A 16718-nucleotide genomic window follows, 5' to 3' on the forward strand; every position below is an offset into this window, starting at 1 on the left:
GCTTCATGCCTTGATAAAGACCGATGCCTCCCCCCTCCCGGCTGTGGTCGAGCAGTCAGAGGTCACCGGAGAGACCACGAGAGCGGGCGCATGAACGTTCCAGAGCTGTTTGGTTAGCCTTGACATATTTTGGAATTCAGATAGCAGACACATTCTTGCTATTGTGTCCTGCACTGTTAATCCAAGCAGAGTGAGAAATTGTCTACACAGCTGCTCAGAATTGGAGGCATGTTGTTGCTTGACCAACCAGCAGGAGCATTTGTTAAGCCTGGCTTTACCACTAATAGCCGGAGAGGGAATACCAAAATGTCAGAGCTCACTCCACCAGGAGTCTATTCACACATGGAAAGCATTTCACACTGATGCCCTGGAAAGGATGAATTCAGTGTAGAATAAAGAATATCATCCTATTCTCTTACTCGCCTGCATGATTCATGAGACAGGGTCTCCAGGTCCACTCTCGGAGCAGGACGTCTGCTAGTGAAAAAAGAATTTGCCTCCTATAGATTTTACATCTGTATCTGTGGCCCCTGAACATATTGAAGAACTTTTAAAGTTGTTGGGTTTTTTCTTCTTGCTTTTATAAAGCTTGATGAATATGTAATATTGCAGCTGTACATAAAATGTCCCACTAAATCAAAGGTCGTAAACACCACCCAAATGTTCTGAACATTTCAACAGGAGAACATTTACAGCTTTGTGCAGAGCTGCAATGTCAAACCAAAATGGACTGAACGACATCACTCCCTCCCTCCCTCCCGACTTGCTTTCATATTATTTGCAGATCTCCCGTGTGAAAAGCCGCCAGCGTACTGCCTCTACAGTTGCAATGGTATGAGCCAGTATTGTATAACTGGTTAACACGCCAGTTTATCTTTAACATAACAACAATACTGTCATTTTCCTTCTTTGGAACCAAAATTTGGTCTGAAGAATATAATGAACATATTTGCAGTCGCTCCTGCGGGCTGGAAGTTCTCAGAGTTGGAATTCACCGACCTCAGACCCCAAACTGTTCTGTTTTCATCCTGATCAAATGCTATTTTTCCTTCCTTCCTTCCTTCCTTCCTTCCTTCCTTCCTTCCTTCCTTCCTTCCTTCCTTCCTTCCTTCCTTCCTTCCTTCCTTCCTTCACCTTTTTAAAGGTCAAAGCAGGAGGCTATAATAAAACAAGGCAAATCAATCATCACACATCTCAGAAGGAGCGGATGTGGCAAAGGTTTTCTGCAAAAAAAAAACTTCTATTGTACAGTTGTCCTTTGTCATTTAGTCTCTTTAAAAGTGTTGACATTCGTTGGACACCGCTTTAATTAGCATGAACTGATAGCAGAAGAATGTGTTCAGGACAAGGGCTATTTCTGGGACCATCTTTCTTTACCAAATGTTTTTTTATGTATGGTTTCATGAAACCTATGTGCAGTCAGTACGCAACGATACCTTATATATTCTAACACATGATTACAGTTACATCAGAGGCTAATTCAGGTCAGCTACAGGTCTGATGCTGTAAAGGATGCTCTGCTGTTGACCAGAACAAATACTGACAAAACTGCTTTTCTTAACATTTAAGGTATCACAGGAAGGTGTTATATTCCATTTGGAGCCAAGTTTTGGGGTTGGCACCACTTCTGTTCCTAAAAGAGTCCTGATTTGTTGTCATTAAGGTAGTGAGGTATTGTTTTAACCCTCCGCTGCCTGCCAGTCTGGATTTCCAGTAGCATGTCCTCCCCTTGGTCTCACTCACTTGGTTACTTATTACCTTTCAGAACGATGTTATCATCCCACCCATCCCCCCCCTGCCCCAAACGGAGCCTGTCACTGAATGACACAGCCGACATGACCAATCTGCTGGGCTGTCTGCCCTGAACAGCGCTGTACAGTGTACTGAGTTTACAGTCTGTGTGCAAAGTCCACGACAAAAGAACAGTTTGTTTTATCGCACTGGCAGCTCTCCTGGACTCCTGCCTTTAAAAAAAACCTCTTTGTGAAGCCCCAAATTACAAGAGGTCACACATTTAAAAAACAATCAAGGGCCAGGAGGGGACTGAGAGGGGGGGGGGGGCAGTTCTGCTGATCAGTTTTCTGTTGACCTGTATTTCACGCGCAGCTGTGTTAATGTGTTTAATTCATTGTGTTAAAATATCTGTAGAGCGGTTGTTTATTTCTGGGTTAGAGGGATGGTGGGGCAGACTCACAGGCTGCAGACAAGCCTGAGAGGTTTGTGTGTGCGTGCGCGCGCGTGCGTGTGTGCAAGCAGACGAGCCCTGCTAGCCAGCCTACTGCTGCCACACACACTCACACACACACTCCTGTCCAACAGCTTGCGTCTTCTCCTCTCCAGATGATGCCTTGGATTTAGCTGGCCCACATGAGTGCTATGAGTAACACAGTGGATGAAATACACACTTCTGGCAGCCTGGCAGAGAAAGCAGAGATTTTTCACAACGGCAGGGGTAATGCGAGCAGCTTTCCTCACTCACTCTTCATCCCTCTGCGAGCTCCTCTACTAGCACCAAAAGCCCACAAGATCAGGACTACACTCTGCAGGAGGGACAGGTATGACTTTCTGTTTGCGCTCCTGCACTGTCTCTTTAATTCTTTAGTTTTAGCTGAAACTGAGCGGCGCTGAAGCACAACTTTGGCCACCTGAAAAGAAATGCATTCAAATATTGCAGGATTGACCAAGTTCATATCAAAGCTGTGTAAAATAAGTGCAACACAACACCTAGATATTCAACCGGACAAACTTTTTTTAATGAAGCTTGATGCAATATTTCAATGCTGCACTTCAAAACCTGGAATGAAACTCAGCACCTGTTAGTGTTGTTAGTTACTCAGTAACAGCTGTGTTTACAGGACGCCGCTCACAAACTCAAGCCTTGAGTTTTGCTAACGTCAACGTGGTTGATCGTATTATTGATATAATTAAGTTATGTTTAAATTAAAGTCAAACGACTCTTTTTTTCTTCTAAGCTTGTTGCATTATTAGCAGTCTGCTGGTGGTGGGTGGTCATGGCTCATTCCTGGATATATTAACTAAAAGGAGGTCTTCAGTATTTCCACTTAAATTTGATGTCTATTGTTCTTTCACACGAAATGATGTGACAAACTGAAGTTTTACGAGTGCACGTCTGATTACTTCTCTTTGTGCGTATGTGTGTGTGTGTGTTCTGCAGGAGCCAAAAAGAGAGTGAAAATTCCCCTGTCCAGAGCTCTCTGCTTGAACTAATCCCATCTCCGACCTCCCCGCTTGTTTCTGAATGTTTATCACCGTGGACCCAAGGTAGCCCAACTCAGGTCAGTGATCCATTTACGGAGGGTCAACGAGAAGGCAGATGTGCATGAAGCCAACATGATGGTCAGAATTTGGGAAGGTGGAAATGTAATTGGTTTTTAACTGTGCACGACTATAATTAAGCCACTGCAACTTCTCCTGCTGATTCCACAGCCTTGCAAATCCGCGCTTTGCAGAACAAACAGCTATTATAACAGTTATTTTCAAAGAGAAGATTCTGCTGTGGTGTTACGTTTCAATGGAGAGTTGGAAATGCATCCCAAAGCTCATCAAACAGACACAGTCGACTGCATTCTTTGTCCTTTTGCTTCTGCAAAGGTAACTCAAAATATACGACATCCTGTTTTGCTGCTCATTAATCTCCAGTGTTCAGACTGCATTGACAGACTGTAAATAGTGACACAGCCACACTGACCTCCAGTATGTGGGCCGCCTTGGCATTGCATTAATTGCCTAATTACTAATCCTAAACTGGCACACTGACGTGTGGACGGAGGGAAGAGGAGCCAAATGAGGGCCTGATTTTAGAAAAACACAATATAAGACCAAAAACTTAATATGCAAATCCAAGAAAACCCGTGTTTTACTGGGTTGTTCGTGATGTAAAGTACCTTCCTAATCAGACAAGAGACCGTTACCTTACAGTTAACGAGATAACTGAAAAGATAATAAAGATAAGCTGTAAACAGCCCAAATGTGCAGCAATAAAGACAGCAGCCAACAGCCATATGGAACCTTACGTGCTAATCACAGAGAAATCAAACTTTATACCAGTTAAATCTTAACACAAGCTTTTTATTAGCAGGCATGAGAGCGCGTGTGTGTGTGTGTGTGTGTGTATGTGTGTGTGTGTGTTTGTGTGTGTGTGCAGCAGCAGGGAGGAGTAGCTAAGAGCAATGACTCAGGAGAATTTGAATTCCAGAGCTCAGCCGTTACCAAGTACTTTTTTCATTAAAACCTCTCATTTCCCCTTAAATACGCATGGAGGAAACCTTTAATATTAATACACTGCACTTGCACTTGATAACCTTGTAATCAACTCTGTGTTTGTGCACACGCTGCGACGGCTTAGTTCTCAGACTGGAGAGGCTCCACTTGACACACAAATGTTTTTATGTGCTTTTGTACCATTTTCCATCATTCAGTTCAAGGTTTCAGATCAAATGAAAACCGAGTGATTGCATATTCTTCTGAATCCTCCACAGCCTATACAGGACTCATCATTTTCTTTGATGATTGCATGGAGGAGCCGCAGGTTTCTCCCTAGACGGAGGAAAATGACCCAGATGTGGCCTGTTTGTATGTAGACCCTGAAGCAATTTTTGCATGTGTCACTGACGAGGACAACCTCTCACTCCATCTTTTCAGCAGTGGCACTGGAACCCCTCACAGGGAATGTCAGCCTGGCCCGCTGTTATTGCGTCTCAGTCCTGGTGTCACAGGGTCGCGACCTTCCCTCAGTCGTCCTCGCGGCTTCTGCACACTCTCAAGTTATTATCTGTTTTAGTTTAAAAATGATCATATTATAAAAACCTGAAATTCCACCAAAATGTAAATAGTTTAATATTTGGCTACGTATTATCGATTCTTTCCTTTCAAGTCCAATATCAATATTTGCCACGGGATACAGCGGGAGCTGCCTATTTGTTTACATACAGAGAAATAATGTTCAGTCTTCTCACTGTGTGATTTCATACAGCCGAGGGGAGAAAAAAAATTCACATCCAAATATCTGATGCTGCCTCCACTGTCAGGGCTTCTGGAGGTCAGTCATTTTTGGTCTCCAGATAAGACCCTGTCTGCTTCCAGACACTCATGTGAGTCCATGTGACTTGTAGATACACTCGTGTAAATTCTCATCTCTTTAACCACAGGGATTCGAAGGGGGCATGTTAATATAGAACAGATATTCACATTGTTGCTATTTTTACAGACGCACACTTGTCTATAGGAAGTTTATGGAGCACAGCCCATCATGAGTTTAACTGCTAGGAAAATTAAATTAAGGCATCCTTTATTTGAAGCTTTTGAATTATGGCATTTCACAGTTTAATGACTTTGTTGCTTGTAATTTTTAAGGCTTTCATTCTTTGTGCTTCATCGGATCAGATTTCATGTTAACAATGTTGCTTCAGCAGCTTATGCTATATTATACAACAGCATTCAGACGTTTATTATTGTCTTTGGCATCAAACTGTGACCAGTCAGGCTGAGTCTTCTCAGACCCGATGGCAGGGCTGCAGTGGTGATCTGGACGGTGGCCGGTGGCTCGTATGGGTTTGCAGCTCCTGCAGCTCCATCAATGTCTTCTTATCTTCACGTCTCTTGATGTTTGGGTGTTTTTGTGGACGGCTCCGTGCGTGTCGGGACGTGTGCCTTCCACAGTGACCCACATTCATGTGTTGAATCATACCCCCGTCCTGGAAGTGTGTTCTCTATGTACTTCAGTGCACAGGCCAGTACCAGTCTTGGTATATTGACAAAGCCCTGGACAGGTCTGACTGAGCCATTCCCAGTCAAGGACATGGCGTCTGTAGCAGGCTGTGTTGTGGGAGTGGTGGAGACTGTGTTATCATTCTGGCTCCTTTAATTCCAATTCATTTTCACTGCTTGATAACCAGCAGCGTCCACGGGTCTGTGCTCTCACATGTTTGTGCTGTCGTGGGAGAGTTATCTCTACTGTGTGTTCTCATAAAGGTGAAAGAGACAACGTCATCATGAGTTCATCAGCTAAAATATGGCAGGATGTTGTTTACATATTATTTGATTTGGTCCTTTTAATGCATACATACTAGAAATCCATCCATCCATCCATCCATCCATCCATCCATCCATCCATCCATCCATTGTCTCCTGGCAGCAATTATGATTCTACGTGTTTGGAGCGTGAGAGGAAGGCAGAGTACCTGGACAAATTCACCCTGGGCTGAGATTTGAACCCAAAACCTTCGGCATTGGAAAGTGACAGCCTTTTGAATGATGGTGGATGAGGTTGACAGAGACATCTGTAGCAGAAGTGTCAGATTCAGACGTAGTTTTAAACTTGACATCCTTCATTTACTCTTTAGTGGCTGAGGGTTGCTTGGTTCAGTGAAATATGTTGTCAGTTTGAAACTAAAAATAGCCTTTTGGCGTATTCTGCTTACAAAGTAGGCAAAACCACCCGATACAATTTGTACTTTCTGGGTAATCTTCACCTCCTGTTTTCCCTTTATCACCAGGCTGAATTTCCAAATATCTGAGGAGGCCTTGTATATTGTTACTCGGTGTACCATGAGAAACAACTTTTCTTCCCCTCTGGTTTTGTTTCTCAGAACTGCCTTTCTACACACAGAGGAAAGGCAAAAAGCAAGGACAAAGGAGGACGTTGTATTAAAGGGAGGCAACATGAATTAGTCACATTTGCATCATGAGCCGTGCAAGCGTAACAGCCAACGTTTGACTCAATGGCCACACGGAAATGATACTTTCAAAGTGTTGATTTTGATTCCATTAATTATTATGCTTGGACATGTTTTATCTGATCACTTGTGTGCCTGAGGCTGAAGAATGAATTTCCACGCAAGAAGAGTCACCTTGCCTGCCATCACACCACTTTGTCTGCAGAAGAGGGTAGGAATCTTCCATGGAATTGCTTTGGAGGTTTAGATTTTGTCTTGCAAGCTCATTTCTTAGACACTTGTGCTCCATCCTCACTTGTGTTCCTTCCGCTTTGTTAATGCCATTTTGGCTGTTCTTTTTGGGTTTTTTAAACTTCATTACATGGAAACTGGCCGTCACACACTCATCGTTCTTGTATTAATGTACGATGTGCATCTTTATTGAGGGGCAGGTGAGTCAATAGGAGAAGCAGCAATGGCATAAAAAGCTAGTTCAGAACTGTTTCATTGATTTATTCTTGAAATACATGACTGTCTTCATGCTTATCACCTGTATCTCAGACCCGTGAATGATCATATTGCATTTGAAACACATGGCTGCCAAATTTACTGTATGGTGTGAACTTTGGAAACAAATATACATCCAACATTCATCAAGCTGCTCAATTTCCCTCAAAATAAGAACGCTGCAGCAACATTTTCCCGTACAAAGTAGCAGACATCGCTCTAGCGTGCTTATCTCCCAAGCTCGATAACATTTGCCTGCAAGCATAATTAATCTTCATAATCACCGTGAAGAAAATTGTATTTTAGCCAAGACTCTGCATTTCCAAGCAGTCCGTCATTATTTCAGCCCTGAGAACAGTTACCTACACTGAGTTAATACCTGCCAACATACAGAGAAATCATATATGAGTTTGTGTTTCTTTGTTTAATCTCAGATAGAGGTGGTTGGAGGCCACATCCTCACCAGCACTTGAGCTGCAGCTGTGGGAGTGCAGTTCAGGGTTAAACCAAAGCAGTCTAAGTGGGAAAATAGCTCACAGTGTCCTGTCCTTGAGATAAGAAGGTCTAATAGAGGGTTTTATGTTCAACAAGGTTATACAGTATGCAGCGCCCCGTACTCAATATCTGGATTTAGTCTTCCTGGTCCGGGCTGTTCCCGCCATGGCCAAAGGCTTTATGTTTGTATGTTGTCAATCCCATTCTCATCAACACCCTACCTCTGGAATGCTTTGAGGGGTTTTCTTCCAAATTGGCACAACCATTTGCTTATGCTCCGTCTTAAACTTTGCTTCTTGTTTTTTATTTTGGCACTTGAGGTTAGCCCGTCAGATACGGCTGGTGTTTGGCCAAGAAACTGGAGTTTCTTGCAGCACCTTTGTAAGTCTGTGTACTTCTGTCACTGGTGCCGCTGCGATACCGCTACCAGCAGCTGAAAGAAACAAATCCAGAAGAAGTTTAGGGGGCATTTAAACACAGCACATGCCCTGTTTTGTCTTGGCTTCTTGCCCTCTGCAGACTCCCTGCAATGTCTGAAGCTGATGATAAACATAACTAATTGTCACTGAGAGTGCACGTGTGTGACTCTTCATGCTTATAGGATCTGCATGTCTAAATGCAGGCCAGCAGATATTATAGCAACAGTGCAGTACTGAATAAATCTAAAGCCTGCTATCAGTCAGAGTGATCCCACTCTGAGCAAAGAGGCTGCCTATTGTACAAATAAATGCTGCTGATGCTGCGGTGAATCTGCAGCAAACACTTCATTAAATGTGCTAAATATTGTAAAAGAAAATGAAATTAAAGCTTCATTTGCCCTGCGTGCAGATTGATGATTGCGAAATATCTCTTTATTATTTATCTTTGTGGGAAAAGTCCCGGCTGATTGATATCAGAGACGTGCATGAAGGCTTTTTGGGTCAAAGCATGTGTACATTTGGATCAGGGTTACCTGCCGATGAATGAATGCAGCTCTGTGTTCTCCAACAAAAAAAATAGCTTGCTCAGTTATGTTACGTAGCATTTTACCTTGGTTGGCCATTCATTGGGAGCTCTTAATCAATAATTAACAGCAGCTTTTCTGTCCCTTAAAATGACGAACGACCATGATTTATATAAAAAAACTGGGTTTTCTTCACAGTGAAATACAGCATTTATAGAACAGTTGGCCCGGGGGGGATTGCAGAAATACAGAAGCTCAAAGACCTCCAGAGTCAGACCCTGCATACTTGGTTTTACAATTACAATAAAAAGCTGTTTGATACATTTTACAGAAGATAAACTGTCACGTGACTTATTCATAAGTTGTTTTAGCTTAAAATGAATGTTTCAGCACTGCGGGTCAAATCAAATATTTTAACAGGCCATTGTTAACGCAGTAGCTAAAGTAACAAAATCAATATTAGCCATGAGACATCCCATCAGGAGCGTCGCAGGCTGCACACCCTGCATGTGCCACTGTCCTGTAGCGTTTGGCAGCAGAAAATAAAATCTAGTTTACATTATTCATTCAGCTCTTTTGCCCCAAGTTTCATCGCCGGTCTTTTCAGCTAGTTTCAGTCCAACTGATGCCGAGACAAAGTCCATCTGGGCGGCTCGGGCAGAAGGCCTCCTCGCCGTGCGACAACCTCAGTCCTGTTCCTGGTGAAATGTGATGCCTGAATCGATTTGATTTGGCAGAATCATACAGAGCCACTTCCTCCGAAGCCCAAAGTCGCCGTCGGATCTCAGCAGTCCAGCCAGAACAGAACCGCAGCTTTTCCCCACACAAATGCTGGGATGGCAGCTTACTGTTAACTTGTGTGTTGTGTCGCGATGCTTTTCAATCAATGCTGCTCCTGCTGAATCTACCCTTCCTTCCAGACGGAGTGGTAATGTCACGCTGGTGCATTCAGCAGAAGTTGTTGCATTTCTATGTCAGGTTATATGAGCTAGCGGTAATAGAGAGGAAAATTTTAGCCTAGTCTGAATTTAACCTAGTTTCCACATGTGAATGCAGGACATGTGACTGTGTTGCCACAAGCCTTAGGTCTGTGCAAGTTTCTGCAGGTTTTTCAACAGGTGTGAATGAATGTAAACATCTTGGTCTTCCTGTCTGTGGTTGTGAGCAGCACTGCAGCAGGTGATTTTAGAGACAGCTCCTTTCAAGAGCGGGGTTTTTTCTAATTGCCTCAAGCCTTTCAGCGCCACCACAGCAGAGCAAGCAAGCAACAGAGAGAGAGAGGGGAGAGAAGGAAAGAGAGGGGGGAGGGAAAGAGAGAGAGCGAATGAGAGAGAGAGAGAGAGAGAGAGGGAGAGAGAGAGAGGGAGAGTTTCTCTCCAGCTGACACACCGCTGAGCTGTCAACTGCGTTTTTACATATCTGAGAAAAATCTTTGGCCATGCTGTGTACTCAGCCATGCATAGGACTCAGATCTTGTCCGGAGTCAGAGTCCAGCCCGGCTCTGAACGCAGGGGTAAGTTTACATTAACATGTGTTGATTTTTTTCTAAAGTCTTACTGTCATTTTTGCACGAAACCTGACAGTTTACTTTGGAGGCATGATGTCAGCCAGTCAACAGGGATTAAGTAGCTTCATTCTGCGGGTCATGATGTTGGGTGGACATGAAAACAACACGATGTACCCGCCAGAAGGTGGATGTTTTTCATTTCTGCTTCTTTTGCAGGTCATCAAAGTTTATAATGAAGACAACACCAGCAGAGCCATCGAGGTTCCCAATGACATCAGTGCCAGAGACATATGCCAGCTGTTTGTTTTAAAGAACAACTGCATCGACGACCACAGCTGGACGCTCTTTGAACATCTCTCTCTTCTTGGCATAGGTAAAACACGAAGACAAAAAAAAAGTCATTTTCTGTGACTGCATTAAAACACAACAGTATTTTGAGAGAACTAAATCCAATTGTCACACTAGACTCCAGCACATTAAAACATCTGAAGAATAATTCAAATTTTAAACGTTTCTTTTTTCCAGTTGGGGTGAAGCACTGTGTTGTCCGACATAAATAACATATGTTAGACGCACATGTTGTATACGCAGGCATCAATCATGTGACGGCCATATTGTTAGCTGTGTGGGTTTGATTTTACAGTAGGACTAGTGGACAATGAACCGCCCTTCATTTTTAATGGATTCTCCAGACATAAAGCAGAACATGTGTGTGATGTGCAGCTGGTGAAGCTTGTCTCACTTCTGTCCATCCTCCTTGTTGGCTGCATGCTGGTCATTGAATGCTCTCCTCTGGCTGGGGCTGTTGGTTATAACCCAGACCTGCTCTTGAGCAAGGCATTGAGCCCCAAACATGTCCTGTAGCTGGTGTTCGATGTGCCTGAGTAGTTATATCCCTTAACTGTAACGGATGCTGCATAATTAAAGCTGTATGAAGAAATCTGACCCATCATTGCTCACCTCAGAAAGATGCTTGTACATCTTTTTATAACGTTTGGACACAGAGAAGCTCAGTAAAACTTAGTTCTTGAGTTGTTGCTTTAAGAACACTGTGAGGTTGCTCATTGGTCATTATGAAAAATTAATGAAACATTTCTTTCTAGGAAATGATTAATATTTGTGTTGCACTTGACCGACGAGCCCGATTCCCCTCCACATGTTACACATTGATGTAAGGTTAATAATCAAACTCCTAAACTTAGGAAATCATGGAATTCACACTATTAACAGTGGCATTTCATGCGTTTCTGATCAAAGACACAGTGGTTACCGTGGTCTTTCCTGATCTCTGCAGAGAGGATCATTGAGGACCATGAGTCTGTCATGGAGGTGCTCTCAGGATGGGGAATGGACACGGACAGCCGGCTCTACTTCAGGAAGAATTATGCAAAATATGAATTCTTCAGGAAACCGCTGGTGAGTGTGTGTTCTGTACTCTTTACTGGTGGCTTGATCCATTCAGTGCGCACGACTGTAACCACTGAGAGGTGCACTTTATTATTGCAGGACTTTTTCCCAGATCACATGGTTTCTATAACCCCCGAAACAAATGGGTCCGTGGATCATTCCCAGCTCATACAGGTATTGGATATTTCGGTTTATGGTGCAGTTTTATTCCCTGTCTAACCATCAGGAGGCTTTTCTTCTATATGAAGATCTGTATTGTGCTTCTCCACACCTCACAGACGTTCCTAAAGTCCAGCAGCTGTCCGGAGATACATGGGCACCTCCACACCAAAGAACTGAGCAGAAAGAATTGGAAGAAGTTATACTTCGTTCTACGGAGGTCAGGGCTTTATTTCTCCAACAAGGGGACTTCCAAGGTTAGTAGAAACACATGTTGTTGTTTTTTTTTTGCTAAATAAATATGTGAATCAAAAGCGGAGCAGACAAACACACTCTAAAAAAGAAGAAATACAGATTTGAGTTTAAGCTGTAAAAATACAAGCTGGAACAATTTTTGTCCTGACTGAAAAGTCAGAATGTTCTCTTTGTACACCGCGGGGTCACAAGTTCACCCTCTGTATACCTGATACTGTCGAGGCTAACGGAACAGGTTAAACCTGATTTTCCTTAGGTCAGCTGGCATCAGCCAGGCAGAAACTCTGTTCTAACCGCCGCTGACAGGTGACGCAGTGGCCACGCCAGGACAAGCGCTCGTCGGCTGCTTTCATTCCGGACAACAGTAGACCTTTTGTTGTTGTCTGCAGCAAAGCTTTTGTTTGGCCTCCACTTCTCGCAGGATTGCCGTTCGTCTGTGATCTCCGTCAGACTCAAAGCCAATCAGTCAACACGGGCACCAAAGTCTGTGGCATTACTTAAATAAGGAAGTAGGTCGAGTGCAAGGATGAGCACAGAACAATGGAAGTCTTTGTTCCTCTGTGCCACCAAAATACTCAAAGTCAGGACATTTCTTGTGAAGTGAGGTCATTCTGGCTGGTCCCCACAACCTTAAAGGGCTGTTTGGGGTTAAAACATGTCTATGAAAGTCCCCACAAAGATGGAAATGCTAGGTGTGTATGTGCGTGTGCCCTTCTTTTGAAACTCTGTGCCTGTTCCTTTGTCAATACAGCTATCAGTATTTTAATATGGATTAAGATGTGTGAGTTACACCCACTGCCAGGCGATGATGAACAGGTTATTTCTAAGAAACAGATCCAATGGCTCCCTGGTTTTTGAGGCTTATTTGTCCTCCCTTCTCTAACAGGCCTTCAGCTCTGCAGAACTGCAATAAATAATGCTGTCATGCCTTTATGGGCAACTTTCACTCTTTTTAATGTAAACTGGTTTGCTGACCCCCACAGGAGCCGAGGCATCTGCAGTTTTTTGCCAGCTTTAATGACAGTGATGTCTACACGCTCCTGTCTGCCAAAAAGCTGCACGGAGCACCTTCAGACTATGGCTTCTGCGTCAAGGTGCCTTCACACGTCCACACATTGTCGAAAAAGCTTTTCAATTCTGAACTCACGTTCACTCCTTGGAACTTCTTTTCTCTAGTCCACAAAGTGCAGCTCGGCGCGGGACTTAAAGCTGCTCTGCGCCGATGATGAGCAGACCAGAACCTGCTGGATCACAGCGATGCGTCTCTTGAAGGTTGGTCCCGCTCATGGTTGATAGTAGAGTGTGACAGGAGGAATGCTGAGTCAGCGCTAAAAGAGATGGACAAAGGAAACTGTTGAGTGATGTTGGATTATTCAAGATTCAAGATTCAAGATTCAAGAGTACTTTATTGATCCCTTTAGGGGGTGTCCACCAGGGAAATTAGCAAATTAACACACTTTTGCACATGTTCATGCCTAGGATCACTCTCCAAGTATTATTAATAATAATAATAATATGAATCCAATTATGTTTAAAATCATGCACAGAGTTTTTAACACAATCTAAAATGCTTCCATCATGTTTTCAGTTCGGGATGCAACTGTACCAAAACTTCGTTCAACCGCGGCAGAAACAAAAAGCTTCACCGATGGTGAGATAGAGGTGTTATTTACATCCGTACGGTCCTGGACACACACACACACACACACACACACACGCACACACACACACACACACACACACACACAGGCTCTTGAAAGTGAATGTGCCTTTTCTTTTTTTCAGCATAAAAAATGCATTCACTATCATTACTTTCATGATTGTTCTTTGAGTCAATATTCTAGGTTTTCTAAAACTAAAAAATATATAAAAACATTTTTCAGTGGTTCATATTTTTTTATTCAGGAAACCCTTTAATATGAATGTCAAAAATGTAGAATTACTAAGAAAATTGGGCAAAAACCGGAGTCAGGGTGCGGGGCATCATTGTATGTGGGGCAAATGGGGCACCTTCAGTGGGTTTGATGTCCAAGAATAGACCCTGGCTGCCCTCTGAGTATTTCATGGCACTAAATACAGGCTATTTATGACTTTTTGACATGCTCTTGCACCCACAGCTTTTTAAAAATACACAGTGATCAGCTGCTGTCAGACTTAACAACTGGTGGAGGTCACGTGGGCCAAAAGCTGTAACCAAGGGGATTTAGCAGCAAGGGAGGAGAGAGTGTGAATCTGCTAAATGCAGGGTCGCATCAGCCTGCTCAGGCTGAATGTGAATTAAGCCAACAATTCCATTTTAGGAGGGGGAATATAACAAGATCTGCAAGTTACATCTGCTTTTGTTTACTTTCTTTTTCCAGGACCTTAATCTGGACTACAGTTGTCTAACTTCAACACTGTTCATTTTGGTTTCAAAGCCCATTTAATCCCGTTTAATTGCGATTTCTGTCTAGACTCACTTAGAAATAGTAAAGATGGAGCTATTTTTACTGACACTAGATGGCAATGCAACACCAGCGGCAGACGTCTCTGTCCTCCACTATGAAGAGCATCGAAGCGTCTCCCCACACACACCGTGAAGAGTGACATCTTTGCTGTGTTTGTCTGAAATTTCAGAGGAGCATCTCAGAGAACTCTCTGGTGGCCATGGACTTTTCAGGCCAGAGGAGCCGAGTGATCGAGAACCCGTCTGAGGCGCTGTGTGTGGCCGTGGAGGAGGGCCTGTCGTGGAGGGTGAGCTCGCACCTGCTAGAGAAAAAGCTCTGACTGTTTTTCAAGAGCTACCAGGCTGAACTGTGGTTCATGTCCCCTGCAGAAGAAGAGCTGTCACCGCCTGAGCACCCACGGGAGTCCCTCCACGTCCCAGAGCTTAGCAACCAGCATAGGTAGGAAGGACATCTGCAGCTTTCATCTACACCCAGGGGACGTACGTCATCACTAAAGGACGGACTCTCTTTGTTCTCCAGGCCTCCACCTGAGTCAATCATGGTTTCATGGCAAAATGTCTCGAGAGGACGCGCAGCGCCTTATCACTCAGCAGGGTCTTATCGACGGGTAAACATGTTTCACCCCATCTAATCCGATTAAAGGCGATGTAGACCTCCTTCACTTCAAGTGTCCATTGTGTCGACATCCCTCAGGGGACCATAATGCACTGGGTGTTTTGGTGTTCTGTGTCCATATTTCAGGGAGTCCCATCATGCAAATGTAATTTTCCTCCCTGTGTTTAGGGTGTTTCTTCTGAGGGACAGCCAGAGCAACCCAAAGACCTTTGTCCTGTCCCTGTGCCACATGCAGAGAATCAAACACTTTCAGATCTTACCTGTGAGTTTTCCGCCGGTGCTCCACAACCTCGGCCTAGATCGCTTCTCCTGACGCTCTCTGTCTCCCTGCCTGCAGATGGACGATGAAGGTGAGGTGCTCTTCAGTCTGGATGACGGCCACACGCGCTTCACGGACTTGATCCAGCTGGTGGAGTTTTACCAGCTGAACTGCGGCGTGCTGCCCTGCAAACTCAAACACCACTGCACCCGGATCACCCTGTGAGCCCGGAGCCACCGTAGATCCCAGTCTGGACAAACACTCCCTGTGCATCTGTGCCTTAAACAACACAAATAGACAAAATAACGCCACAGCCGGACTGAAACCACTGTCTTCCCATTCTTAAAAGCAACAAAACAAATGCTACTAAAATGAACGACATTTGTCTTCGGTTAGAGTTAAATCCTGACCTTTTTTACGTGAAAGCCACTGTACTTCTTTTTTAATTGCATTTTTATCTCAGAACATTCAGGTATATTTCACACAGAACTGTTGGCTTTTCTATTTGAGTGTCTCAGGAAGTGTCACTGTGCTTCACAGAGAGAGAAATCCCACGTGGAGGGCCTGCGCTGTACATTTATTTGATATGAAACTAGAGTAAAGCTTCACATGAAACTGCTGAAGAATCAGTTATGTTTCAGGATTTTTTTTCATTATTGTTTTCAGCTATTAAGAAAATCAGACATCCTGTTGGCCTGATTAATAATCAGATCTGAAATCTGTGTGTATTAAAATGTTATTTTTTAAACAAAGATTCTTTTTTAAATAGCTGTAGTCTGCAGTCTTTCAGTTTCATAAACATTGTCTGTATAAAAAATGTTGTTTTTAAAAAAAAAAAAAAAACAAATTAAAATTTCAACCATAGAAAGAATGAACTTCATTTAATCATGCAAACTGCGGGCCATCCCATAACTGCCTCTAAACAGTCTCACATATAACATGCCTTTTCCCACAGAACAAATTGCCGAGACCATCACTCCAGTGAGGTAATTAGCAGTCGGGTCTGCATTTATTTAACATCTTTCCCTTATATATGAGATCAAAAGATGAGAGAGCACACATCCCTGAGGTGCTCCTGTATCCACGGTAACAATATCACCGTGAACACGTGGCGGATGTTTGCGAGCATTATTATCTGTGTTAGTGCTTCTGTGTTTTCTAACCCCACTTTGACATTTAGGTGTCTAAAAAACATCTGATTCCTCACTGCTCATTTTCATTTTAGCAAGTTTTTATTTTTATTTTTTACCAAGCCACAAAGTGGATTTCTTAACTCCCAGATCTAGGGCGGCATTATGCGATAAATATTAGCTGTCAACCTATATGTAAAAATATAATAGAGTATATATTCAGGTCTTCTGTGATAAATATGGCATTCAAGGTTATTGTAGACCTGCAAGGACAAACAAGACATCTTACTAATGAAAAATCCTCCTGAGCTTCCAGCAAA

The 16718-nt window shown here is 43.4% G+C and overlaps 1 protein-coding gene across 3 annotated transcripts; it reads left to right on the forward strand.

The window, feature by feature from the left end:
• The first annotated feature begins 2171 nt into the window (after window positions 1-2171).
• On the forward strand, window positions 2172-15571 carry grb14 (growth factor receptor-bound protein 14). 3 transcript variants are annotated; one of them, XM_003961958.3, is made up of 14 exons: window positions 2172-2555; window positions 3176-3296; window positions 10343-10499; window positions 11421-11542; window positions 11633-11707; window positions 11812-11949; window positions 12931-13041; window positions 13124-13219; window positions 13536-13598; window positions 14564-14680; window positions 14763-14832; window positions 14914-15001; window positions 15178-15271; window positions 15347-15571. In XM_003961958.3, the coding sequence occupies exons 1-14, from the start codon at window positions 2368-2370 to the stop codon at window positions 15491-15493; spliced, it is 1587 nt and encodes a 528-aa protein (XP_003962007.1). In that variant the 5' UTR covers window positions 2172-2367; the 3' UTR covers window positions 15494-15571. The 3 variants fall into 3 exon arrangements, with proteins under 3 accessions (XP_003962007.1, XP_029699506.1, XP_011608549.1); XM_029843646.1 differs by lacking the exons at window positions 2172-2555; window positions 3176-3296 and adding an exon at window positions 6183-6906; XM_011610247.2 differs by lacking the exons at window positions 2172-2555; window positions 3176-3296 and adding an exon at window positions 6949-10132.
• Window positions 15572-16718: the final 1147 nt, after the last annotated feature.

The sequence above is a fragment of the Takifugu rubripes genome, chromosome 1, assembly GCF_901000725.2.
Source record: "Takifugu rubripes chromosome 1, fTakRub1.2, whole genome shotgun sequence".
In the NCBI taxonomy this organism is placed as follows: Eukaryota; Metazoa; Chordata; class Actinopteri; order Tetraodontiformes; family Tetraodontidae; genus Takifugu; species Takifugu rubripes.

Bases quoted from the DNA above. Each gene is read 5' to 3' on its own strand.
- grb14 (XM_003961958.3), top strand. From the start codon at position 2,368: ATGAGTGCTATGAGTAACACAGTGGATGAAATACACACTTCTGGCAGC. The intron at 11,543-11,632 runs GTGAGTGTGTGT...TTATTATTGCAG, and splicing joins AATTCTTCAGGAAACCGCTG to GACTTTTTCCCAGATCACAT. The intron at 13,042-13,123 runs GTGCCTTCACAC...TCTTTTCTCTAG, and splicing joins ACTATGGCTTCTGCGTCAAG to TCCACAAAGTGCAGCTCGGC.